Source organism: Lycium barbarum, chromosome 11 (assembly GCF_019175385.1).
Source record: "Lycium barbarum isolate Lr01 chromosome 11, ASM1917538v2, whole genome shotgun sequence".
Lineage (NCBI taxonomy): Eukaryota > Viridiplantae > Streptophyta > Magnoliopsida > Solanales > Solanaceae > Lycium > Lycium barbarum.
The window spans coordinates 33,497,304-33,511,180 of NC_083347.1; the positions used below are offsets into that span (position 1 = coordinate 33,497,304).

Below are 13,877 nucleotides of genomic sequence, written 5' to 3' on the forward strand. Positions count from 1 at the left end.
GAACTTAACACGGGAGAGGTCCACAAATCACTATGAATAATATCAAATGACATCAAAGTTTCAGAAATAGAAGAATCAAACGGCAACTTAATGTGTTTACCAAGAACACAAGAATGACAAATACTAGAATGACTAGATTTATTACATTCAATGCTTTTATTAAGCCTAAGACAATCTAAGATAGAATTTCCCGGATGACCCAAGTGAGCATGCCAAAAAGGAGAGGACAACGTCATAAAGGTTGATGGAGTGGTGGTTGGATATTTGATGGTGGTGACTGGATAAAGATCTCCCCGACTATCACACTGCATTAGTGGCATCCCCGTCTGAAAATCCTTCACAGAAAACCCATATGGATCAAAATGAATAGACACAGAATTATCAGTAGTAAACTTCCGTATTGAGATTAAATTTTTAATGAGTTTAGGAGCATGTAAGACATTCCGTAAGGATAAAGGGGGGTTTGGTGGAGGCAAACTAATACGACCATAACCACGAATTGGAATCGAATGACCATTTCTCACAACAATACCATTATTTTGATTGCTCAAATTAAAATAAGACGAGAGATTACCGTTCGAGGATGTCATGTGAGAAGTGGCCCCGGTGTCCACGTATCAATTTTGATCGGGCGGGTTTAAGGTCATGGTGTGCATTGCGGACTCAATGTCGGTTGGAACATACGACCCGGGAGAGGCCACTGCCGCCATGTAGAACTGCTGGGTTAAAGGAGGGCCCAATACACCCTGCTGCCGTGGCGGGACTGGCAGCGGACGAGCCCAAGAAGCCGTCGGGTACGGGCAGGGTGGAGGAGCAGCCCAGCGAGGCTGCGAGACCCACTGCCAGTGGCCAAACTGGCCGGCAGTCCACTGCTGCGAAGTGGAGCCCGCTGGCTGCTGACCGCCACTGCTTCGGGTTGAATTACCGCGGCCGCCGGTGACTTTGCCGCTGCCTGAGCCGCGGCCCGAGCCTCCCTTACGGCCAGTTCCAGAATTTTGGCCGCGGGAATTTTTTGGTTTCCCTCGGCGTGAGTTTGTGTTGTCCGAAGGGAGTGGCGCGTCGTCGACCGATGCCACCATAGCCGAACCAGACCCGTGAGACACCATTGCCGCAAGTTCACGTTCTTCCAAAACAAGGGAAGACCGAGCCTCAGTGAATGGGGGGAGCGGCTTTGCATGGCGAATTTGTGTCCCAACCCCTTTGTACGCTCCAGTGAGACCCGAGACCAGTTGAAGGACAAGGCGGCTATTCGTCACGGGAGCCCCGACGTTTTTCAGTTGATCTGCAAGGCTTTTGAGATGTTGCCAATAGGCGGAGGCATTGGGAAAATCCTCCATACGAGTCGTCGTGAAATCTTGTTCGAGAGTCACCGCACGAGAAGTTTGATGATCTTGGAAGATATCACGCAAGCGATCCCAAGCGTCCATGGCAGTAGCGTCTGGTTCGATAATAGTGTTTAACAGATCATTTGAAATTATCGAATAAATCCATTGAAGCACGGTGGCGTCAATAGTCGTCCATAATTCAACTTCCTCATCAGTTTTGGGAGCCGACTTCTCCTTACCTTTGGGTGGAGGAATGATGTGATGAAGGACCTTGTGAGAACGAGCATGAATTTTGAAAAGCTCGGCCCATGTACCGTATTGTGAGTTTTCCATCTCAAGAGTAACAGAGATGTGATTCTTGATATTGGAGACCGCGAGGGCCTGGTGGAACGTGGGCTTAGCCGGGGTGTTTGGTGCGTCGGCCATGGGAAAAAAAGGAAGAAGGGGCGACGGCTTAAGGAAGGAAAAAATAGGGACTAGGGCGTAGCGGAAGGAGGAAGAAGAAAGAAACCCTAATCTGATACCATGTGGGAAATATTTTCCTTGAATCCTTTCATTACTTGAATTGGTTTATATACAAAAATATTCTAAACTAAAATAGGAGATTACACAATATACAAAATATTCTAACATAAAATAGTAGACTACAAAATATTCTAACTAATATTTACATAATCTATCAAGTTATATACTTATATGTAATTTGAGCAATTATGAAATCTAAAGGCAGTGGCTTTAGGGTTAAGCCGGCAGAATGTTATAGGGGGAATTCCTCTTTGTTCTTACTTTAATAATTAGTTGAAACTTGTCGTCTGTTCATACGGGTAGCCGTTCGGTATTTCAAAGTTCGATTTCAGTAGTTCAATAGTCGATAATTGAAAGTAGATGCTAAATACCGAACTCTCAAAGTTCCGTCCGGTACCGAAAAATCAAACTTCCGTACGGTAATTCAGTATTTACGTACTGAAGAAAAAGATTATTTTGACAAGACATGTTCATAATTTGTCCAATATTTGACATGTTAGCTTTTAGAGAAATCACATAGAAATTTAATCTCCACTCTCAAGCCCTAACATTATGAATTTAGCGTCACAAAGTCAATCAAGACTCATTATGTTACCTATATATACAAAACAATTCATTAGGGGTGGTCGTTTGGTATCCGGTCAGGTATTTCCAAAATTTGATTTCGATAATTAGAAGTAGATAACAAATATCGAACTTTCAAAGTTTAGTCCGGTTCGATAAATCAAACTTCAGCATTATATATTATAATTGAGTTCTGTAATTCAATTTTCGATGATTTATGCTATCACTATTCATATGTGGAGTAGATGATGTTAGCTTCGTTAGTAATGGAAGGGTACGTACCCCACTGAGTTAAAGCTTCTTCCCTTTTTATCTGTTTGGTGCAATTGTCAAAAGTTGTGGTACTTGTCAACGACTTCGCTTCAAAGCAAATTATCAATATAGTAGTGTCCCCATAAACTTTACACATTTCATGATTTCATAATAAATCCTTCAATTGATTTTACTTCCAGGAGGCCGCATTCATGCTTAAACTCAATAGCGTTAATTATATATAGCTTTAGATAATGTAACATAATATTGTACCTATCATTTGTTTAATTTGATCTTTAAATGTTTAAACAACACGTAATCATAACAAATCTAGGACTTCTTTCAGGTTTTAATTTATTTTTATTCCAGAAAAGATTCAGGTATCTTTAGGTCTAGACAAGAAGTCCCTTTTATTAAAGAACCAGTCGGTTGTTACCCAAAAATAAAAAAGATTTGGTTCCGTTCCCACTTTTTTGCCAAACCGACACGCAAATCTAAATTAAAAAGAAAACAGAGAACCTACAAAGAAGAAAGTAGAAACAAAGAATTTCAAGTTGGATTAAAGAATTCCACCAATTTAAGTAAGGAATTTGAGATTTCATCTTTTAGGAATTAGGACGAATAACTAAATAAACACTTAAAATTGCATGGAAATTAAGCCTCTGGATCTTTAATTTCATGGAGTTTCATCTAGATTCTAGATCACCTAAAAGTGCTCAAAACCACAAAGAAGAAAATAAAAACAAAGAATTTCAAGTTGAGATAAAAAGAAGAAGAAACAAATGAATTTTATTATGAAACGTACCTATAGTTTCAAAAATTATGAAATGTCGCTACTGTATTTTCGAAATGTTACTATCAACGCTGACACATTATATGCTGATACAACTCTTTCGCACGATTTCAGTTAATACAGTATGTGCTGAGACAACTAATACCCGTTTGATACAGTTAAGCTGATACTCGTCAGATACAGTTGAGCTGATACCCGGCTGATACAACTCTTTAACTGATACAACCGATATCTCTAATACAATAAGTCAACAACTGTAGCTACGTTTCGTAAATACACGAATGATAACTACGTTTCGTAATCACACTCTAAACTACAACTATTTATGAAATTATCTCTAAATAAATAGAGATTTTCCTTTGAAAATATTGAGGACTCTATGATTGGGCAAGTAATCACCTAACTCATGAAAGATGTGGTGACCCTAAACAAAGCCCAAACATCATCGAAAAGAACATTCGACTCATCTTAGAAAGCGACCAGTTGTCCTTTCAACTATCTATGGCTCCACACACAAAAAACAAAATTGAAAAAGGAAAAAGGAAAAAAGAAAAAAGAAAAAACAAAAACTATGTATGGCTCCCTATTATCTTGCTCCATAACAACACCACCCTTTCTCTTCCTTCTTCCATCTCTTACCATTTCTTCCATTCTTCATATTATTATTCCAAAACAATATCCTAAAATTTTCAACAACAAAAAAACCTAAATTTCACCTAGGAAACCCTTTTACAAATTCCTCTCAGGTATTTATTTTGCTTGAACCTTTAAGCTTGTAATATCCCCACTTGACAAAATTTTGGTCCCAAGCTAATATACTTGGGAATTTAAATTATTCCTTAAAGAATTTTCAAACCCTCTTCATAAAATTCAAATCTTTGAAGACCCTTAATTTGTTTTTTCCATATTCAGTCACTTTCTTCGTCGGAATTAAAGGGTTTTCAAGAATTCAACAAAAATGGAAACTTTGAATCGTTTTTACTATCGAAAACGTTCCAGGTTTCGTGGAATATTCAATGGACTTTGTTTATCTGTCTTGGTTTTTTTCTTTTTCCTTAAAGAACATGTTCTTCAAAGTCCACTTTCTATAAATAGCTTCAAAATAAGTGCTGTCATAAGGGAAATATCTGAAACAAGTTGGAATTCATCGAGTTATTATACTCATGATGTCGGGGTTGCAAGTAGAAACCTTAAATTTTGTGGGGGGTTGTATAAACATAAGGGTTATAGTACAAAATGTGAGTACTTGAAGGATAATCGTCAATGTAATTCAGGTGGTTTCTTTAATTATCTTTTGTTTTTTTACTGTGAGTGTGAAGGTTTTAGTGTTTTGGGGTATGTAGCTCTTGCTATTTGGTTGGTTTCTTTGTTTTATCTATTGGGGAATACTGCTGCTGATTACTTCTGTTGTTGTCTTGAAAAGTTATCCAATTTGTTGAAATTGCCACCAACTGTAGCTGGTGTTACTTTGCTTCCTTTAGGGAATGGGGCACCTGATGTGTTTGCTAGTATTGCTGCTTTTATGGGTAGTGATTCTGGTGAGGTTGGTTTGAATAGTGTTCTTGGTGGTGCTGTTTTTGTTACTTGTGTTGTTGTTGGTACCGTGTCATTGTGTGTTGCTGAGCAATGTATTCAGATTGATAAGAAGTGTTTTATCAGGGATGTTTGTTTCTTTATTGTAGCTCTCGTTGCGCTTCTTGCGCTTTTGATTGTAGATAAGGTGACTGTTCTTGGTGCAGTAGCGTTTATCGCTATTTATTTGGTGTATGCTGTTTTTGTTGCTGCAAATGAGATGTTGAGGAATCGCGGTAGTAGTTTGAAGTTGGATTTAATTACACCATTGTTACCAGTATCTAGCGTAGATGGAGAGCACGATTCTTTTGGTGCATCGGAATCTGTAGATGGATTGCCGCAGCTACAAGCTCAGCTGCCACATTGGATGTGGTCTTCAAATGTGGCAATTTTCTCTGATGAAGTTGTGAAGGAAATTCCAGTAGAAAGTCCAATGGCTTTATGGGGTTGGAATGAGCAGGATGATGTTAATGACCGATCGTCTTCCTTTTCGTGTTCCAAGTTGTTTGCGCTGCTAGAAATACCATTGACACTCCCAAGAAGGTTAACGATCCCCATTATTGATGAGGACAGATGGTCGAAACTGTATGCTGTTTCAAGTGCTTCTTTGGCGCCCCTGCTTTTAGCATTCCTTTGGAACACTCAGGACGATTTGAGTAGCCCTGCTAGCACTGCATATGTTGTCGGTGCTGTAGTTGGTGGTATACTTGGAGGTGTTGCATTTGTTTATACGACATCGGATCATCCACCTCAAAGATTCTTGTTTCCATGGCTTTTCGGAGGCTTCTTTATGAGTATCATTTGGTTTTACATAGTGGCAAACGAGCTAGTTGCTCTGCTAGTGGCATTTGGTGTTATCTTTGGTGTCAATCCATCGATTCTAGCATTAACCGTATTGGCATGGGGCAACTCCATGGGTGACTTAATGTCAAATGTTGCAATAGCTGTGAATAGTGCAGATGGTGTGCAGATCGCCATGTCAGGATGTTATGCGGGGCCTATGTTCAACACGCTCGTTGGTTTAGGCATTTCCATGCTTCTTGGAGCTTTGTCCAAAAGGCCAGAATCTTATATGCTTCCAAAAGATGATAGCTTGTATTACACAATGGGATTTCTAATGTTGGCACTAGTTTGGGCACTCATTGTGCTACCTCGAAACGCTATGCGCCCTAGCAAGTCGTTGGGATTGGGACTTATGACAATTTATGTAGTTTTTCTATCAAGCAGGGCTATGCTAGCTATAGGAGATGGTTCACTTAATGGTATAAGCTAATTTTAAGTAGAAAACTTCCATCGTAACTCATCCTTTTTTTGGGCCGAGCTATGGGAAATATTATGTATAAGTTGTGTGAGATGTTGCAAATGTAGAAATTGTCTTTGTGTAATATTGCAACACAAATTTGAAAGATGTCTTATGTATATACCAGAAAAATATAGGACTGTACTTTTAATTATTGACATCTTTCACATCTCAATTTGCAGAAGCAAATCAGTATCATTTTCTTACTGGCTTTTTCCCTCTTGTCCAGTATCATTATGAAGTCCAATGACCATGAATAGGCTTAAACAATTGGGCTGACCCAAACAAAATCTAGTTTAGTCCAAACGCAGAGATCATGACTTGTTAAATAAAAGAGAAAATGTCGCAATTCATTTGTTCTGATTCCAGAAAGATTTTTGTAATATTCTTCAAAATATTTGACTTTTTATACAAGATTTGACTTTTCATACAAGATAAGTACTTTAAATGATTTGACAGGTTATTAATATCCACTAATTATATGGTTACTATAACCTTACCTTGTACGTATTTGATACTATAGAAGTTTGTTACATATTCAGTACATATATACAAAGTTAAACTCGGCTGTAAACTATGTACTGTATTTCATGGAGTGGGAAACTTAAATGACCCATGTTTGGGGCATTGCAACAAAAGTAACCACCAAAAACAAAAAGTAACAATAGTACTTTTTGGGCACTGCGCAATAAGGGTTAGTTTTATTTTTTTGATATTATTTTCTTAAAGATAATTAGTTATCTTAGTCTTTATTATCGTTTATTAATAACTCGTGTAACGTCCTAAATTAATTATGAAAAAAATCTCGACATATTCGAAATAAAGTAATGTCTTGACTAAATAATAAAACGCTTAAATCAAAATCTTTTTAAACCTAACGATAACAAGTTTCCAAACAAAATTTACTTCGGGGCACTTTATAATTCCTAAAACGACGATCCAAGCGTTTTGGTATACTTGATATATTGAGCCTACATTATTGTTCGCAAAAAAAGATATCAGGTTCTATATAAAATATTGATATTTTGGAATTTTGATACATGACTAATCTTTGGTCAAAGTATGAAAAAAACGTGAATTTCAAAACTTTAAAATTATACAAAGTATGGGAAAAATAAAACTAACCCCTATTATGCACAAAATTAGTGCGCAATAGGACTTAACGATCAGTGGCACAATAAAGTCTTATTGCGCACAAAATTTGTGCGCATAAGATACTATTGTTACTTTTTGTTTTTGGTGGTTACTTTTGTTCCAATGCCCCAAACATGGGTCATTTAAGTTGCCCACTCGTATTTCATGACAAGGAAATATTCTAGCAAAAAGGACTTTTTTTCCTACCATGATTTTTAGTTTTCAAGTCACCAAGTAAACAAATTGATGCTAATTGGCAGCTTTTGTAGGGTTGGTGTTTACCATATATACAGAAAAACAACCATTATAATTGGGGTGTTATTTATTATAGATGATTGAATGGCAATTTGCCTTTCTTGTCTTCCAAATAAACTACCGCGTATATATGGTACTAGATGATGTAAGGCTGTGCAAGCACGGCCCAACACAAAAGATGTGGTAGTTTATTAATAAAGATAATTATAATTGAGTTAATTTAAATAGCATTTGTTATATTTCTATAATTTCAAATATAGATCAAATGGGTGACCTATATTAGCATAATTGGTGAGCTTCCTACCTTCCATAGATGAAATGATGGTTTCAAATTTCATTACTAATGTTTTCTCTTATCCTCTTCCTCCCTATGGATATAATATATATATTTTTTTTAAGAATTATGAACTTATTATCATAATTTAACGTCCTAAACAATGTAATTATCACTTATCTTCTTTATTGTTAGGGAGTTGGTCTATCACAAATTTAAAGCAAGCAAGTTACTACAGTAAAATTAATATGATTAAGTCCAATAGAATTTTTCTTATTTGTTCAGTTTCTGAAAAAGTCATATAATTTAAATATGGTGGCAATTCACTGATCCCTCTATTCTAAAATATTTATCATATTTTACTTCTCGATAGTTTATTTTTAGAATATTTATCATATTTTACTTCTCGATAGTTTATTTGATTAACTGTTGAACTAAATCAGATTAGATTAATTTAATATTTTAAAGTTAAAAATTAGATATTCAAACTACACGAAAAGTATTATAAGTTGCAATTCTTTTTATATTATTTTATTGATACATCTTAAAATGTAGTCAAAACGCCTTTAAATATTTAAATTTTCAATTATTATGACTTATAGTACTTTTACATAGTTTACATATATTGTAAATTTTAGTTTTAAAAATTTATTGTCAAAATTTTAAAAATTTAACTCTCGAAATTCAAAAGGTGTGTCATAAATAAATAACGAAAAAACATAGTATATTCTAGTATTAAAGTAAAGAATTATTTGTATGAAAGAGCCTTATTTTATTGGCTTAACATAGTGGGAAGAATAAGAAGATTGAACAAAGTAAAATTATGCTTGTGAGTGTGAAGTTAGCATATTGGCATATGCTTGGAGTCAAGAAAAACACGTGTACACTGAATTAGGGAGTAAAAAGGTGACCAGGCCATACTACAGAACCCCACGCATAACATTTTACAGTTGATAGTGGAATTACCACAACGCCCTCATAATGTAAATGAATTTACACAGGCATGTCCATCATGACTCTTCTATAGTATAAACTTTGCAAGTAATAATAAAAAATTAAATAAAGACTAAAAAGCTTCAATTACTAAAGCGTTGACATTTTTTTTTTTTTTTTTTGCAATTACTAAAGCGTGGACATTGGGCAAGCAAATTGAGTACCAAAACGATATTAAGGGCCTGTTTGGAAAGCCACCCAAGTAATTGGAATTGGATGTAATTGAGTGTAATTACACAATTTGACCCTGTAATTACAGGGTTACTTTTTAGTTTGTTTATTTTAATTTCTTTTTATTTTTAATTTATTTTTTATTTCTATTATTTTAATTTCTTTTGATTTTAACTTTATTTTTTATTTCTATTATTTTTATTTCTTTCTTATTTTTACTTTTTAATTATTTTCATTTTTTAAAATGTATTTTTCTTTTTATATTATTTATTTTTCATTTCCTTTCTTCTCATTCCTAACCTTTACTTCTTGTGGTTCCATGTAGTTGCTCGTATTTTTTTTATTCATTTAGCATAACCGTGTTATTATTCTAATTTTTGAAACTACACCTCTTAATATTGGAAAAAATGAGTCATTAACAAACTTGACATATAACGAGTGATGTTATTAAAGTAGAATTTCGTTGTAAATGAGATTATAGACTTATATTTTCCCTTTCTTTTGAATTATTTACTTAAGTTACGTTGAAACTATTTACTTAAGTTACGTTGAAACTTACTTCTGTAACGTTGGAATTTGACATAAGAGTATTATGTTAAACTTTTTCTTTTGGATTTTGAATTTAGGTTATATTTTCAATTTTAAGTTATTTGCTTTCACATTGCATGTTGTTTATTTTTCACTCACATTTGATGGATTTTTTGTGTCAAACGTTTGAATAATGTTATGACATTATATTTATAAATATCATTTTTTTGTCAAACATCGAATCCATGACGTTCTCACAAAAAAAGTCTTTTTTAAGTTTTATAATTAATTAAAATTAAATATTATTAATTTGAAATATATATCAATTATTTTTTACAATATTAGTTACAAATATATGATTATTAATTAATATATTTTCAAAAAATAATGTGTTATTAAATAACTAATTTCATATCATTTATAAAGGCAAATATTTTTTAAATATTAATTTTAATTAAATTTTATTTTTAAATTAAATTAACTGTGTAATTACACTTGTGCAACCAAACAACACGCTTGTAATTACACTGTAATTACATTATGACAAACAAACAAGTCGTTGTAATTACACTACTGTGTAATTACTAGGCTGTGTAATTACTACCCTAGTAATTACACCAATTCCAATTACCAGGTGGCTTTCCAAACAGGCCCTGAAGGAAACATAAACCAATATAAGAACCAAAGAAACACAACCAATGTAAGAACCTAAAAAAGGAAATAAAAGGTAACAAGCGAAATTAAGACCAAAAAAAAAATAAAAAATATACCATGTAAAATAAAAAAGGAAAGAAAATATATTCTACTCAAAATAATACAACTTACACGAGAAGTAAAAAAATGGCAAGCATAAAATACCCAAAAAAGGAGATAGAAAGAAGTCATCGTACAAGGTTGCAAACTGTCTGTCTCTGATTCGGTATCCCTTTTTAATCAGTCATTCTTCTCATATTTGAATTTCTCTCTTTCTTGCTCTTTTTGGATCTGTTTTGTCCTCAATTTTCAGTTTTAGTTTGTACCAACAACTTTGGACTGTGTCGTACATTACTGATGATGATATAGGTTATTGGCAGTGCAAATTCTTTTGCAATTATTCCAGAAATTGGGCTGACTAATTAATTCAAGCGTTAATTATTTGTGTTCTTCTTTTTTGAATTTTAACTTTTTTATACTTTTTCTTTTAGGCTTGTCACATTGGTGTTTATTTCAGAAACGAAGGGTTTGCTTGGTGTCTCTGACTATCTTGTGGTGTTGGATGATTTAAGTTGCAAAGAGGTAATGGTTAATATTTCTTGTTTTTTAGTGAACCATTTCTGTTTGTATTGACTTATTTTAAGTGCTTATTGACTTTTAAGTTCTTTTATACTTTTTGTGATATTTGAGAAAGATAAAAACAATATTTTTAAGCATTTATTTTTAGGCAAAAAAAGTACAAAAATAAACTAAAAGCCAAAAGTTGGATATTTTCAACTTATGCTTTTAGCTTATAAGCTAGCTTCTCCGTTGCGGTCCTTGCGGACATACTTTTCAAGAAGACAATTTTTTTTTTGAATTTGATGTGTGTTATGTTTGCAAAAATGAGTTTCTTATTATGTTTGCATGTACTAGTCTCTAATCACATAATGACATAAAAGCAATTTCAATTTTTAATCCCTTGTACCTTGGGCGCTTGTATCTAATTTTATCCCCTTTTTTTTGTGTCTGCTTAGATAAATTATTTCTAACAATATGGCGTTGAGGTTTAAAGACCCGTTTCTTACATGAAAATCCTTAAATATGTACCTCACTTTCTGCTCGTTTTTGTCTATATCTTGTAAATGTATAAGTACTTAAATTGTTTTAACCCAAATTAATCTTTTTCTTTAAATAACATAGTACTAATACCTTCGTATAAAACCAACTCAATTTTATATAGTTTGCGGGAAAATGTACTCTCTGCTACAAACTCATAACGCGTTGTTCCATTCACTCATGATACACAAAATGCTACAATTCACTTGCGCGTTGTTCCATTCGCTCATTTTCTTTTCATCTAAAAATGATTTACTGGAGTCTCATTATTATAATTTTATTACCCAAACTCATGAAATTACTGAACCTATATGTTGTGTATTCACAGATGGGTCGAAGGAAAATTGGCATGGAACTGATTAAAAACGAAAGATCTCGAAATTTAACGTATCAAAAGAGGAAAAAAGGTTTGGAGAAAAAGGCCGATGAATTATCAACTTTGTGTCAAGTCAAACTTTGCATGATTATATACGCTCCAAAACACAGCGACAAGCAGCAAGAGGAAACTGTGACAATCTGGCCGGAAAAAGATACTGTCCGGAGCTTAATCGAGTCGTATAGAGGGCGATCGGACGATGATCGGAGGTTAAGAACACATGATTTATCGTTTTACTTCAAGGACTTAGCAAGAAAGGTTGAGATCGAGTCTGCAAAATTACGTAAAAGTAACCATGAGGCTAAGTATCCAACGTGGGATCAACTCTATGATAATTTGTCTACTGACCAACTGAAACAACTTACTGCCTTATTGGGTGCAAAAATTGAAGTTACAAAGCAAAGGTATGTTGCTCCATAGTTTGCATTAGTATAAGACTATCCCACTTCGGAAGGCTAAATAAGTTTGAAAGCTTTTTATACTTAATGAACTTTGTATTTTTAGTTTATTTAAAACTTGAATTCAAATACAAATGTAAATTTCAGTTTTACATTTAAACGAACATAACTCTTCTTTGATATAAGATGACTATTCTAAATCGCTTTCTCTAAACTCTATATAAATGTAGATCTTTGTTGATAAGTGACTATAAATAGGCATTTGGACATGATTTGAAAAACGTACTTTTTGAAGTCGAAGTTGAGAAAGATTAAGATTATGTATATGAAAGAAAAAGAAAAAAGTGTATATGAAAGTTGAAATTATTTTCTAGCACAACAACAAAGTTGAAATTTTGTAAGCAAGAGAACTTCAAAAATTCCTAAAATCTATTCTTCAAACTTCAATTTTCATATTTCAAGTTTGCTATTGAAATAACAAACTGATTTAATAAGTACATATTTATTTTAAATAATCTTCATATATATAATTTCAAAGTTTTGAATTAAATCTATGGACAAACGGAGTATGCACGGCTTTTTTTAATCCTGAAAGAAAATTTTCTCTTTTCTAGTAAAGAGTATAATAAGAAGCAATATCTCTTTTAAAGATAGTAATTGGTGCAATATTTCTGTAAAGCTAGTAATTCGTCGCTCTTTTAGAGCCTTCTTACAATTATGTTTCTCTATTTTCCCAAACAGGTTGGAATTCTTGAAGGGAACACAGACTATATCCTTAGAGGACATGCATGCAATGAGTTTTCTTGGAAAGCAAGCAACTCATCAGCCAAATACTCCATGCGTAATGCAGAGTTTGGTTAGGAAAAGCAGCTTGCAACTCGAAATTATCGAACAACAACAACAACCATTAGTGCAGCCGATGAATTTCCCGGAGAGTACTACTCATCATGTTGGCCATCAAATGATGATGTTAAATAACAACAACAACAACATATCCAGTGTAATCTCACGGATGGAGTCTGGAGAGGGTAGAGTGTACACAGACATTACCTCTACCTTGGGAGGTAGAAAAACTATTTCTGATAGACCCTCGGCTCAAAGGATGTTTCCGATGATGTTAAATAACAATATTGTTGAAAATCAACAGGCAATGGGGATGATGAGAGATCAGAATATGTTGTTAAGCAATAATATTGTTGATCATCATCAATATCCTCATCCTCAACCAGTGTGCTATTTTGTACCAGTGGTGACACCTACTAATTACTATCAGCATCAGTATCAACTGCTGCCAAATGCTGCTGCTACTGCTACTGCTTCTTATCAAATGCATGCTTCTCAGAGGGAAGAATATTATGAAATGGCTGATCACTTTCACCTACCAAATACTACTATGAAATAGCTATATTCATTTGTTTTATTTCCTTTGCTCAATTTGGGTTTTCTCTCTCTTAATTAGGTTAAAAGTTAGCTAGGATTCTTTGATGGTTGGTTTGTCTTTGACGTGAAAGAACAGGACTTTCTTTTCCCGCTTACTTTAACTCCAGCGTAAAGATTTGCTTTCGTTCTGACCCAAGTAAACGTAGAGTTTCTCTTGAATTTTTGACCGAAGCAAGCCATTATATA

General features: G+C 34.0%; 2 protein-coding genes across 2 annotated transcripts; both read left to right on the plus strand.

Moving 5' to 3' along the window:
• Positions 1-3,878: 3,878 nt before the first annotated feature.
• On the plus strand, positions 3,879-6,485 carry LOC132617774 (cation/calcium exchanger 4-like). Its single transcript, XM_060332849.1, has one exon. The coding sequence runs from the start codon at positions 4,418-4,420 to the stop codon at positions 6,302-6,304; it is 1,887 nt and encodes a 628-aa protein (XP_060188832.1). The 5' UTR covers positions 3,879-4,417; the 3' UTR covers positions 6,305-6,485.
• Positions 6,486-10,526: 4,041 nt separating this feature from the next.
• On the plus strand, positions 10,527-13,653 carry LOC132619701 (transcription factor CAULIFLOWER-like). Its single transcript, XM_060334528.1, has 6 exons — positions 10,527-10,579; positions 10,693-10,758; positions 10,871-10,961; positions 11,806-12,257; positions 12,993-13,092; positions 13,399-13,653. Exons 1-6 carry the CDS (start codon positions 10,527-10,529, stop codon positions 13,651-13,653), a joined length of 1,017 nt encoding a protein of 338 aa, XP_060190511.1.
• The last annotated feature ends 224 nt before the right edge of the window (positions 13,654-13,877 follow it).

What these genes read in the sequence shown, in the direction of transcription:
- LOC132617774 (XM_060332849.1), top strand. Translation starts at nt 4,418, where the DNA reads ATGGAAACTTTGAATCGTTTTTACTATCGAAAACGTTCCAGGTTTCGT.
- LOC132619701 (XM_060334528.1), top strand. Translation starts at nt 10,527, where the DNA reads ATGGCAAGCATAAAATACCCAAAAAAGGAGATAGAAAGAAGTCATCGT. An exon ending in GAAAGAAGTCATCGTACAAG is followed by an intron (nt 10,580 to 10,692) that starts GTTGCAAACTGT and finishes CTCAATTTTCAG; the next exon opens with TTTTAGTTTGTACCAACAAC. An exon ending in ATGATTTAAGTTGCAAAGAG is followed by an intron (nt 10,962 to 11,805) that starts GTAATGGTTAAT and finishes GTGTATTCACAG; the next exon opens with ATGGGTCGAAGGAAAATTGG.